The sequence below is a fragment of the Enoplosus armatus genome, chromosome 1, assembly GCF_043641665.1.
Source record: "Enoplosus armatus isolate fEnoArm2 chromosome 1, fEnoArm2.hap1, whole genome shotgun sequence".
In the NCBI taxonomy this organism is placed as follows: Eukaryota; Metazoa; Chordata; class Actinopteri; order Centrarchiformes; family Enoplosidae; genus Enoplosus; species Enoplosus armatus.
In genome coordinates, this window is record NC_092180.1 from 10,782,336 (window position 1) to 10,795,679 (window position 13,344).

A 13,344-nucleotide genomic window follows, 5' to 3' on the forward strand; every position below is an offset into this window, starting at 1 on the left:
TTCTCAAAAGTTTGCACAATGTTTTCTGTAGATTTTCATGAATTAGATACTCATTGACACAACATACCCATGTGCTTATTAATACAGGTTAGCTTTAGAAAAGGAAAACGGTCAGAGAAGATTATCTTTTGTTTGTTAATTTTGAGAAGTTAACTAGTTTACTAGTCTTTGTTAAAATAAAAGCATTTTCTTTTCTCCACAGTTCTGTCATTTAATATTAGGTGAAGTAATAAAGACAAGTAACTCCTCCCTGCCTTCAACAGAACATGAAATTTCTGCAAACTGATTGCAGATGTCGTTCTAGAGAGATGATCTGACTGGAAAACATTCATGTCAGGCGGAAACTCAGTACCCTAAATGGTCTCCCTTCTGATGTCCCTCAGCTTCACACCTACAGTGACAGGTGCTTTAACTTTTCCAATTCATGACAGATCTGTGCATAGCAAAATCAAGCAGAGGAGGGCAAGAGAGGTGAGGAGATGCCACTCAAGACTACTGAGGACGACTAGTGAAGCAGTTTTACAGCCATGTGCAGTTCCTCTGATAGCCAGTAGGGTTCAGGCCAGTGAAGAGCAGGATTACTTGTCTATGCACTTCTCTGCAGATGCTGCTTTATAAAGCGCTTCTCCCAGCTCCTCCAGGCGCTCTCTTTTGTCCAAATCCTGGTGCAGGCCTGGGGGAACCTGGCTGAGGCCATGCATGAGGCCATAGAGACAACCTGCGATCAGGCCTGTGGCCTCACTCTCACCTAAGAAAACATTTTCACAGAAGTCACAGTGAGCAGGCTGTATGTTTTATCTATCTGTGTTTGAATGTGTCCTTCAGGTGCAGCATGCTGTGGTCCTCACCCCCGTGGAACATGGCTCGTTTACACAGTTCAGCCCAGTCACTCCCTGCTGCTAGAAGAGCATCGTAGGCGATCATGGGGGCATCATGACCTCTCCGGCCCGCACGGCCCTCTGAGCTCCAGCGCTTATAGGTCTGTATGGACAAGGACAGAGTAACAGCGGCACACTGTTCCTGTTAGGGGTTCTGTTGACATAAAAACCTGAAGGTAAGCTTTTCTTTTTTGTGTGACAGAGAGGCGGGATTTACCTTGTCTAGCTCCTCAGCGTCATAGCGATCAGGGAACGAAGGTTTGTTCTGTCCTTCCTTCTCTATCTCTCTCTCTTCCAGGTAAAACTGCCACTTGGCCTCAAAGTAGAACCAGTTTTCCTGATACTCTGCATAGGAATGCATAATCACACGTATTACTGGGATCAGCTGATTGTCATGCTCTCTCAGTCACATACATACCAAGCTCATAGAAACATATTGATAAAATTATTTTTGTTATTTATTCATTTATTTTACACAGAAGCTTCATTTGACCTGGATTAATGTGACGTGCCTCTAACGTGCCACAAACACAGACAGAAACACAATCTAACCTGCCATGTGCCGTATGGTCTTCCTGCAGTACTCCTCAGCCCGAGGGATGACCTTCATGAGCTCGCGGCCCCAATTCACCAGAGGTTTCCCCTGGATCGCATAGGATGCAAACAGTGCCGTTGTCAGGGAGCCGAGGAAGCCTGAAGCCAAGTGTGACACCTCAAGTCACTACGCCAATTCTGTCTACTGACACCTCAAACTCACCAATGAAGCAAGTATTGAAGTAAATGAATGATCTTGCAGGTAAAATGCAATTGCTTAACAAAAAAAATGCTGAACAGTTTATCAACCTGTAGCTGCCAGGTTTGTTTGGATTGGTTAGAAACTGCCATCATTGTCACCTGTGGGGTGGTTGTGGGTCATTCTGCCAATCTCAATGCTGACCTCCACCAGGTTGTCTAGTCTCTCAGGTTGCCAGTATCTCATACCCACACACATAGCCTTGGCAGCTGCCCCGAACCCAGACCCTGGACATAGACACATGTGCACCCATCCACACACACATTTTCATATACTGCAGTTATGTTGGACTCATAAAATAATAATAAAAAAAACAATATCTAAAATCTCCACTGGCCTTTTTCATTGAAGGGTGTATGCCAGGCGAGCAGGAAGTTGTGAGGTTTTAGGTGAACACAGCCCTCCACTGTGGCAGGATCAGGGGCTCTGCCCTGGAGAGACACCATGGCTTCAACATAGAGACGCACCAGCTCCCGGTACAGATCCTCCAGACACCAGTAATCTGGACACACACACACACACACACACAGTGACTGAGAGTCATCCGTGATTGGCATGCAAGGCGAGATGAGTGGTGCTGCGGTGGGCTAAGTTTAGCCTCAGCCTGCCGCACCACAGATTAGGACCAGCATGCCTATGGAGCGAGGGGAGTCACTTCCACACACCACGAGGTCAACTGGGATCATCCTCGAGCAGAGCCCACAGCCATCCTGCTGGAATTTGTTTATGTGTGTACTGTACGTGTGAAGGAGAGAGAGCCCCTGTTGACAAAGAAGCATCACCTCTAATTTAGTGATCTAGACCTTTGATGAAAGACGGGAACTTTAACCCTCTTGACTGGACTGTGGATCAGATTCTGTTATAGAGAGGAGGAGGGCGAGTAGACCTGAAGTCGTCGGTCTATGCACTGTCAAATGTCCTGGTTTAATTTAAGTTCTTTATTCTCTGCTTCAAATAAGAATGTATAATACATTGAACACGCCCCTTTAATTACTAATAATTGGGTTACTAGAAATGCCTTTTAACAGAGGAGCACATACAGTATTGTTATGTTATATACTGACATTAACAGCATTCATTCCACTCCGTAAGTTTTTGTCTGGCTGCTGTGTGTGTGTGTGTGTGCAGGCATTGTGGCTAAATAGGGCTTCCTAATCTCAAAAGATGTCATCACCATTTCACAGGACCGCTGTCATTGGCTTTGAACCGCATCTACAGCCAAACATGATACCGGCAGATTATGGAGGAGTCTGACCTGCTATTGTTCAGTAAAGGAGAGCTGAGGATCAGCTTTTCCAAAGTAGTCTATTTCTGACTTTTCTGTCCTGGCAACTCCTGGCCATCCTGCGGGGGGCTCGAGATGACATTTGAGTGACGGCATTCGTAACAAGGTATCTACAGAGATTTTGTCTTTGATGACCGGTTGCAAGGATGGATTATGATATGTCAGCAGGTTTTGTCATTTAAGAGATGGTCTGCCAGTAAGTGATTAGCAGCTTCCATTGACTTTATAGAAGAAGCTATTCTGGTCCGTCCACTTGTAGGAAGATCAAAAGCTGGGCTGGACAGGTCTGATGTTGTGTCTATATGTTATTGAACAGATAAAGAAAAGAAGCTCTCTAATCTGCCTCTTAGACAATCATAAATCCTTTTTGCCATTCTTCTTCACATCAACCCTATACGTACCTGTTACAAGTGCTTCTGCTGTGGTCATGTGCATCAGCGTTGCATCACTCAGGGGCCAGTTATCAGGGTCCAGTTTAAGGGCCCCCAGTCCCCCCAGAGAGGCCAGTTCCTCTTGGATCTTCTTGCCTGAGATGCAGCCTTCCCAACGGCCCTTTCTGTAGCCCAAGGCATCACCAGCAGCACCCAGGACCATGGCTGCCTTGAATTTCTCCATGATACTGGGCTCCGCTCAATGACGAAAAAAAAAAGATCTTCTCTTGAATGAAGCCGTCACACCTCTCCTGGGATTTAGATGGCTCCTGGCACGAACAGATGCCAAAATCTGAACTTGTTTCAGCTGTAGGTCTTCTTCACCACCTCAACAGACTCACGGTCACAGAACAATGGAAACACAAACTTTCTTACCCCAAAACATCCTAAAGAACTTAAGTCTCTCCAGCTCTCACAATGTTGTTAAGATCGCTCCACCACCCTCTCGTCCTCAGAGCTCTCTTCTAGTTTCTCATCAGTTGTCTCACACACAAACACGCACTCTCCACACCAAGGGTGGGTGGGCGCGCGCACACGCGAAAGCATCACATTATCAGCCACAGTGTCTTTGTGTTGGGCGGCGGTGAGTTCAGCTGTGATTAGGTGTCTCCTAAAAAGGCAATCCCCATGGCCCCAAAGCCTAAAAGCTGGATGGCTGGGTGTGGAGTGGTAATGGGGGCTGGACACACTGGAAGAGATGCTAATGTGCTGCTGGGCTGGAGTGCAAGCTTGTCAGCTGGTGCTAGACCTTGTTGACATCCCACCCGCCCCATGGGAGGAGGGTAAGAATGGAGCATCATCCCAACTGATGCCCCCCCGCTCCGTCAGCCTGCCTCTACCTACGTTGAAGCTCTTATCCTTGCCTTGCTATTTTAAACTTTTTTTATTAATCATCTCCAGTTCCCCTCCCTCTCATCTTCACCCAATGCCTCCATTTGACCCCTTTTGTGTTATGCTAATTACACAAATCCGTTATTGCTAACCCTTTACACACCTTTAAGTTTTTGATTTATCTTTTGGTGAATGTAGCCCTAAACATACTCAGAGTAACAGCAGACAAAGCATTACCGGGGAGCCAATGATGATGATGATATGCAGAAGGAATGCAACCTGATAAGGGACAACTGTTACCAAGCTGACATTACACATACCCTCTCAAACACACACAGTAGGGCACTGGCTTCTCACATACATAAATCCATTCAGTTTGCATATCTCTGCAATCAGTCAGTGTTTGGTTTGCATAAAAACCTGCTTACTCCACTGGACATAAACAAATTCTGCATAGAGTATATCATAGTAAGACAAATGGGTGAATTCAATATTATCACTTTGAACTTTTAGTGGTGTCGTAAGATAATCATTTCAGTTTTACAGAATTCTGTTATCCAATCCATATTAATTATTCAAAGGAAGTTCTGAAGCACAATTAGCTGCTTAAGTTTTACATGAGAGAAGAGTTTGCACTGAAGATCAAGTTGTATATTTTGACTGCAATTTTGCAAACTTTTGCCATGTTGGGATTCATATTGACCCAACTGAAATGTTTGTTTTTCACAACTAACTGCTGCACTTGGTGGACAGAAGTAAATCATTTACAAGACTGTTAAAAACAACATGCTTTATTGACAATTTTCTTAAAGAAAACAATGTACGGTATGCTTCTGTGACAGAACATAATATTCTGTAAATACCTGTTTGCTTGCCGGCAAAAACAATACTGTTTTGATGAGAATGATCTCCATGACTAGAAACAGTTGACCACACATTTGACAAATAAAAACGTACTAAATGTACCATATTATCAAAGTGAATACTGAAACATGTCACATTTTCTTGACGATGTCAGATTGTAAAGTCAACGACTATCAACTGGGAAAAGCTTTCACACCATCTCACTGCTGCAACAGTCAGAAAACACTTATATGGGATATTTCATTGCACCAACACATATCTAACTTGCTTAGTTACAAAGATAAACAATATGACACATTTACCAGCTCCCACAGTGACTGTTTAACAGCCATGATGAAGCTGGTTTCTTTGCCACTCTTCTGCATTCAATCTGCGACTGAAATCATAATAAATTCCCATCCTGATCCGCCTCATAACGTCTACTTCATGCACACCACCGTAGCTTATGACTGACTCCTGTTTACATAAATATTAGAACTTAAAACACAAGTTTGTCAACTTAAGGAAAACAAAAGGCAATTATTTCCCCTGTGGTTAGATGTTGACAGGACAGAGAAATTCTTTATCATGGTGACAACAATTGGCAGAACAAGAGAACATGGCTGGTTGCTGTTCTGAACAGAAAGCATGGCAAATACTGAGTACAGGAAGCCGCCCGCTGCTCACTGTGACTGGGAGAGGACGACTGGTACCTGAGCTCTACCTTCTGTCACACTCTTTAGCCGAGAAAGGGGGTGCCTTTATGCAATACAGAGTTGTTCAGTGTTTATAATTACACTTAAAGAGAAAAGCTAAAAGCGTTGCTGCACTGGCCTCTATGAGTTAACAGGCTAAAGCCACCTGACCACATCTATCATCACAGCTGGGGTTTGGTCAGGTGCTCTCATATACTTGTGACCACATCCAGCTGTGACGTAGCCTTGGACTTGAGTACACTGAGAAGTGCTCTACTGCACAGCCACCCCTAGATGGCAGTGCAAGCACTGTTCTTAAAGTGACATGATTTTCTTTACTTAAAACATGTCACCATTGCCCTGCAGTTGCTAATCCATGAAAACCTCAAACAGTGTAAATAAACAGTTAAAATACTCCTGGCTGGGATGTAGATGTCCATTTTAAAAAGTCTAGTTTGTAAGTGAACCTACTTTCATGTAAACTGAATAGCTCTGTAGCTGTAGTGCTACCTGATAAAGAAAACCTACAACAGAAAAAAAGTGTAAATCAGTGCAGTTTGCAGTCACCATCACCTGGATAATAGAAAACAGTCAATGTGCCAGTCAGTTTCTCTTTGTGTACAGCAGTTTACACACTGAAAATCTAAAGTCAACCAAACGTGTAATGCAGTAGCATTTTTAAAATGAGGATCCTAAATGCTTCTGTACTAGTCATGATTATAAATGTCATTACCTGTTTTCTCAGATATACATGTTCTCCTAAAATTTAATCTATTCTTATTCCCATGGGTACAGTATTTTACAACTGTAACAATAGAGATTCTGCTGGTGCTGAGCTCCAAAAGCATGCTGCCCTATCCAATTCTCAGTGAATACAAAATGTGGAACTTTTTCTGTCAATCAGTCGAGGTGAATCATAATTTCTTAACTTCTAATTATAATAAAACCAAATGAAAATATTTAACATTGTATTGTAAAAGAGGCAATATGTTTAACCCCCCCCCCCCGAAACACACACACACACACACACACACACACACACACACACACACACACACACACACACACACACACACACACACACACACACACACACACAATGATGAGCAAGCACACCTTCTCTCTGCTCTCACTGTGATTGTTAGAGAGCTACACATTTGCAATCTCAGTGAAAATAATGTAGATTACTTTTTTTCCCCTCCTCAACATCCATGACACTGCTTTCACACTGGCTGACAAAAGACATGCAGATTTTTAACATACTGTTCCATTCACAATTGACAATGTAAGAGGCCACATCCTACTGCATCTATAACTTAATCCTCTGCGTGTGCTGAAGGTTCACCGTTACTGCCCCTCCTCATTGTGCCAAGGGTGCAGGTTAGTGAGCCAAGTCCACAGCAGCAGCTCGAAGCCACACCCATTGGTGGTTTGCCCATGAGTGACGAGTTTTAGAGTACCCATCGTTTCCATATTGCAATTACAAAGTCTGTCCTTGCCAGCAGACAACAACAACAAAAAACATAATCTCTCTCTCTCTCCTGTTGATCCCCCCCTCCCCCTTGCTTTCCTCTCTGAACTGGTGATCCAGGTCACTCCCCAGCCAAGGCATCTTATGCAGTTGGAAGAACAATCTGAACGACGAGCTGCAGACAGGCTTATTGAGAAGTAGTCTCTTTTTGGCTCATTTGTATAAAATCCTCATTCAAAAAAAGAAAAAACTGGGAGAAAACGCAAACTCCATCTGCTGCATGAAGCCGGGGACAAACACTATGTCATGTTGCGCTTAGTCCCCATCACAATCGGCCGAGCAAACTCCACAAAGTCATCTATGAGGACAGGCCATGCCCCTGAGGAGAAAGAACAAACACTGAATATTAGTTACATCTCAATGTAATCGATTACAATGACTTAATTCATTGGAGCAATGATCCAATGATGGTGGTAGTTGGAACAAAACATTCACAGGTGCCCCCTGCTGGCCTGAAATTTAGCCAGACTGGATTCTAACCTGAAGTGTTTCTCCTTCATTCTGCTGAGTGCCATACAATTTATAATAAAAGAAAAAGGTTGAACACATTTAAAAGCTGCGCTCAACTTCTGCACTGGGCTCAGGGTACCAAAAAACAACAGCATCCCACAGACACTATGCAGAGATGAGGAAGAACCTTAATGTTTGTCAGATTTAATGTGACAGCTTGAGTAAAGAATTTCAGTGCAAATCAATGGCTGTGTTTGCCTACACGTGTTTGATAGTTTATCAGAAATATGTGATGCAATGAAATCCAACTGTGAGTGAATTTGGTAAACCAGTTCATCACATGACTAAAAGTCATTACATTACTAAAAGTTGTAAGACTTCACTCTAACATTTGCTGTAGTCTGAGTTAATCAGTGCAACTGACTGAATTATCAGCATGCGACTGGATGTGATCACTGAGTTGTTCGTCTTTCAGCATGGACTTAACCACTGAAATGTATACGCATGCACTGTATCATGGGTAGCCTTTATCCTGAAGGCTTTAATAATCTCACCTTCCTCATCATAGTTTGACATGTCGTCTGCAATCATATTGCCGAAGTCCAGAAGGAGGTTCCACGTGTCCTTGGGAATTGAGCGCTTGTGATGTTCCTGAATGCAGCACAGAAACAGGAAGAGAGTGGAAGTTAAACATTATGGTGTAATATTAGATAGATATATTAGACATAAAAAAAAAATATTAGAAATCCCTATGCATTGACAGATTGACAAAGATGTACTATATGGTAGTTTTTCAGGCTGTTGTTTGTGTTGTTGCTGTGTTTGATTGTATTCCAACTTTGTGTTTCTAATAGTTTTACTTCTCCATCTGCAGTTTGTGAATGAGATGGACAAAATATGCAGAAAGTAAAAAATATACAAAATGTCTGAAATCTATTGATATATTTTTGTAATATACTTCTGACACACAGAAAAAAAATAACAGGGTGAAAACAGGTCTGACAAAAATGTCCTCTCTCACCAGCAGGAAGCGGTTCCAGAGATCCAAAAACTTGAAGCGACCTGTGAGAACTAGATTCCAGTAAGCAACAGCCATCTCTAGGTCTAGGACACAGAGTAGAGGAGGAAAGTTTTTCTATTTTCTTTTTTAAATAAAATAAATCCAGGTGAAAATCTGCACCTTTGAAAACATCAGGGTATTTTTTGGTGCTTACCTAATCCTTTCTGGCCAGGGTTCTTGGCAAAATTGAAGGTAAACTGGTAGAAGTCTTTGAACTTCCCCGTGTCTTTCAGCTCCTGCTCTAGTCTGGGAAGGATCGCCTTGAGTTTTTCAGGGCTGTCACAGCTAGAGGAGACATTACAAACAAACAGCTCAGCTTTTTATTATGAGTTGTGGTGAACTGTAGACGCAAAAAGACAGAAATTACAATTTGAGATTCAACATTTGAGCTCATACAAACACCTTAACATGCCAAGAAGGCAGTAGCATCTCTGATCAAATACTGTAGATTTCGGTATCAATGTTGCTCACCCCAGCTCAGCCATGCCATCCAGGAACTCTTTCCTGCTGAACTCGCACTGTGTGGCCGCTCTGAACTTCCATGCCACCACAAGTATGCTCATGCTAGCTGGGTCCAGGGTCAGGTCATCACAGAACTGCTGGATCCCATCAATGCCTATCTTATTCTCATCCTGGGGGTCTGCAAAGACAGCTGAGAGGAGTGAGTAAAACGGTGCCAAAGTGTAACAGACAAGACAAGCAGATCGTGCCAATATTAACATTTTCAAAAAAGCAGACGTCACTCCCCAAACACTTGCCTTTGTATCTGTTGTAGAGCTGTTCCAGCTTTTTGCGGTCCACTGAGGTTTTCATGGATTCTTTATAGTAGAGATCTGGATTCTGGAAGTAGTTGTCTGTTGCGACTTCTAGTTTCCAGTCATTCTGCGTCAGGCAGTAGACGGCTGTCCTCTCCCCCGCCTGTGTGAAGGACATGAACTGCCGAACCTTGTCCTTCTGCGATGACTTCAACTTGTGCTGTAAGACAAGCAGGCACACGGGTAAACACAGGGCTGGAGTAACCTGTTAGGGTTCTGGGCCCCTGTTAAGCCCCCCCCCCCCCACCCCCCACACCACTCTGGAATACTGCCTGTCCCAGGTTTGCTGTGTGTCCATTTGTGATAATTTGTTTAAACGCGAATGTGTTAAGAATATGCACTACGTAAGCACAACATCAAGGGAAGTATTAAAATGATTAAAGCTGAATTGTAACACAGGGTGTAAAGCCCTTACCAGACAAATCAGCAATTAATCAAATTATCACACACAACCTGGGGTCTTCAGGACCTCTGAGGGTCTGGGGTTTTGCAAGGTTGGTAATCCAGCCTCGGGTAAATGGGATGCAGAGACATGTATGTGGAGTTGAGGCTGCACATCAACATTTAGACATACAACACACAGCCTGAACTTTTTGAACGTTTGAAAAAGAGTGCAAGTATTTGATTTCCATTCACACCTCCTAGCTGGAAACTAGTTCCTGTAAATAGTCTCTACACAAAAAACAAGTGCCATGACTGTAAGATCTGGTGTCCGTGCATACAATTAAAAAAGTAAGACTCACACCATGCGTGCAACAGCCTACGTGGAACACTGTCACTTCCAAATGCACCACCACAAGGTTCCGTTAGCTTACAAAAATACCTCCTCGTGTGAATTTAATCTACACGGTCATCTGCAGGATTGCACGTCTTTGCAGAGCTGCAGACCTGACCCACCCGATGATCAAACAGTAAATTCACCGTGACAGGCCAGTGTTTGGCGACCCAGTTTTCGTAGGGAGGGGACGTTTGATCCTGCAGGCTCTCTCCTGATCCGGGGCAGCAACATAGGCGACTTACCAAAAAGGGAAAGGTACGTGCCGCAAGTGCGGGTGTCCGATCTCTAAATACCAACAACTGACCTTCCATTTCCCTCATATTCCCTTCACACATCACCCTGACAATGCGACACTTGGCTGAGGACACCCCGATCCCCCATACCAGAGTGTCCCCTTAACGTTACTGACAGCCGTTAACGGGGTTTGGACTTGTTTAATGGAGCTAAAGAATTGCCCCGGTATCTCATTTTAATCTTACCTACCATTTTATCACACGCTGTTTTGGCCCACTTGATATCCAATTACCACTGGTGCGCATGCGCGAAAAGAACTGCGCTACTGTAGGGGGCTCTGGATTCATGGGAAATGTAGTTCTGTGGCACTGTGATCCCACAGGCCCTGTGTTTTGAATACCTTTAGCTTAATAGCTTTCAGCATTATTAGATAACTGTTTCGATAAAATATGTATTTGTTTTCAAAGTGTTTCTACTGAATTACATTTAAAGGAAAAGATCACATAACCGTGCACCAAACGGTCTGTCACCAACACATAAAAAATAAATGTTTTGAGCAAGACTGTCGATGAAACTCAGCTTTGAACTTGTTTAAGATGATTTTAAACTAAGTTGTATAATGTTAAGCAACCGTTAAGATCAAGTTAAAATAGACTCAACCAGGCAACAGCTGTCACAATTTGCACCTGACACGGTCGAGTTAAAAAACAACACGTCTGAAAACTACAACTCCCATATCAAAGCTGATAAAGATGTTTCGGAAGTAATCTAAAAATGGATCAAAGTTACATGGACGCGATTATATTCAGAAAACAACGCAGTGGTTGTTCAGTGTTAGCTACAGTTTATGGTAACGTTGCATTGTTACGTGTCTTGATGAGCTGTTTCCAGAAAAGTTGTTGGTCTTAACGTACACGACAGCTATTTAGCTAATGTTAGCAAAGTTGTGTTAGCTTTACCGTTACCGTTGTGTCATGGGAGTGTGGACTCAGCTGGCTGGAGCTGGTCTGACAGCTCTGAGGAATTTGAGGGCTAACTTAGCTTTACTTACAGCTCCAGAATAGAAAACAAGGTGAACTTTATACACACTAAAACTGGTCCGACTCCAATAGGGAGTTCGTCTACAGCAGTCGTTCTTACCTGGACGAAGTAACGTTAGCATCCCCTTGCTAGCGCGACTAACGTTACCGACGGTTGGAGGTCGAGGTAAACATGAAGTTGGTCGCCAAGTAAATTGGTGAACGCCTGCATCGACGCTGGCTTCAGCTATGTGGCAGGGGAGGAGGGGTGTCGGTGGTGGTGGTGGTGGTACGATACAACAGCATGATTGTTCCCTTCTCCTTCAGCTTCTCCGTCAGTCGTGGAGTGGAGTTGAGAGCCAGGGCAGTGCACATATTTCGCAGGTAGTTTGCAGCCTTTCTTTCTACATCTATTTCCATTGATATGTTCAGTGAAAATAATCGAGGAATCTGTGTGTGGGACGCTGAACAAATTCATGATTTCACTGCCCGTGGTGTTTCCTGGTGTGTCTGAAACATCATTCATGCCTGGGGTGTGTGTTCAACTTTATATAATGTAGCGCTTGGCTGTCGTGATTTTTTTGATTTTTCATTGCAGGGATGGCATCATTCCCCCCCTGTTTACATGTTTGGTATTCAGCTGTTTGTATTTACAATTTAGATATTTACATACATTCATCCTGATCGAATAACCTCCAGTTTTTCAGTAACCAAAAATGACAACCAGTCAAAACCTACTCACCAAAGTATTGTACTTAATTACAGTTTTGAGTTACTTGTACTTGAGTGTTGACATTTCATGTCACTTTATACTATACCTTTCACAACACTACATTTCTTTAACAGCTATAGCAGTTTATAGCTACAGATTAAGTTTATACCTACAAACCAATGTAATAATCAGTTTATGAAATGATGGTTGATGCATTATTATAGATTAATCCTCTCGATAGTATATGAATGTCTATTGTGCTATTGATTTCTAGCAACAGTAGCAGAGTGGCTGCAGTCCAGTCATAGGAATGAGGACAGAGGAGGAGTTTGGAAAGTAAACATCCCTCATCTTGACTCATGCTCACAAAGGTGCGGTCCAGCTTGGGTGTGAGTTGAATGCATTCGGTCATTATGCTGGTGCAGTAAAAGATTATGAAGCCAGGGTATGAGAGGGCAGGCTGTTGACAGAAAAGCAAGTTTCTTAAAATGGCACAGATCTTAGACTTTTGTATTCCAAGCATAGAAAGAAATGCAGTGTCACATTAGGTGTTGGCAGAAAAGCAAGCACCACTGGAATTTATACATGTGACATGCTCAGTCAAGTTAAGTGCACTTAACACGTCACTTCAAGGCACTCAAAGCAGCCAGTGGGAGAGGCCATAGGTGTGCATACACAGCTGTTGCTTAAGCTTTTCAGCTGTGACCCAAAGATTAAACCGTCTCTTGAGATTACTTTAGTACAAAGGCACAAAGAGTAGCCCACATAAAAAGAGATTGTGTATATCAAATATTCAGACAAGACAAGGGTATGACTTGACTGATTTGTTGACAATAAAAAAAAACTGAAATATCACCAGACTTATCCTTTAGATGCTCCTGACGTCGACACTACACTTTTTGAGTTCATATATATCTTATTTCCTTTTCCCAGGTCTCTTTCTCTTTATTAATCTCCACCCTCGGGTGAAGACAGAAGTAGCGGTTTGG

General features: G+C 43.0%; 2 protein-coding genes across 2 annotated transcripts; both read right to left on the minus strand.

The window, feature by feature from the left end:
• Positions 1–481: 481 nt before the first annotated feature.
• adprhl1 (ADP-ribosylhydrolase like 1) lies at positions 482–3,571 on the minus strand. The gene is made up of 7 exons (XM_070910337.1): positions 3,358–3,571; positions 2,009–2,173; positions 1,773–1,898; positions 1,431–1,571; positions 1,096–1,223; positions 849–981; positions 482–748 (listed from the first exon to the last, which is right to left on the minus strand). Exons 1-7 carry the CDS (start codon positions 3,569–3,571, stop codon positions 579–581), a joined length of 1,077 nt encoding a protein of 358 aa, XP_070766438.1. The 3' UTR covers positions 482–578.
• Positions 3,572–7,157: 3,586 nt separating this feature from the next.
• dcun1d2b (DCN1, defective in cullin neddylation 1, domain containing 2b) lies at positions 7,158–10,621 on the minus strand. Its single transcript, XM_070910455.1, is given in 8 exon segments — positions 7,158–7,606; positions 8,292–8,388; positions 8,759–8,841; positions 8,952–9,082; positions 9,269–9,437; positions 9,556–9,772; positions 10,534–10,566; positions 10,568–10,621. Coding segments are annotated over 8 exon segments (864 nt in total). The 3' UTR covers positions 7,158–7,526.
• Between the last annotated feature and the right edge of the window lie 2,723 nt (positions 10,622–13,344).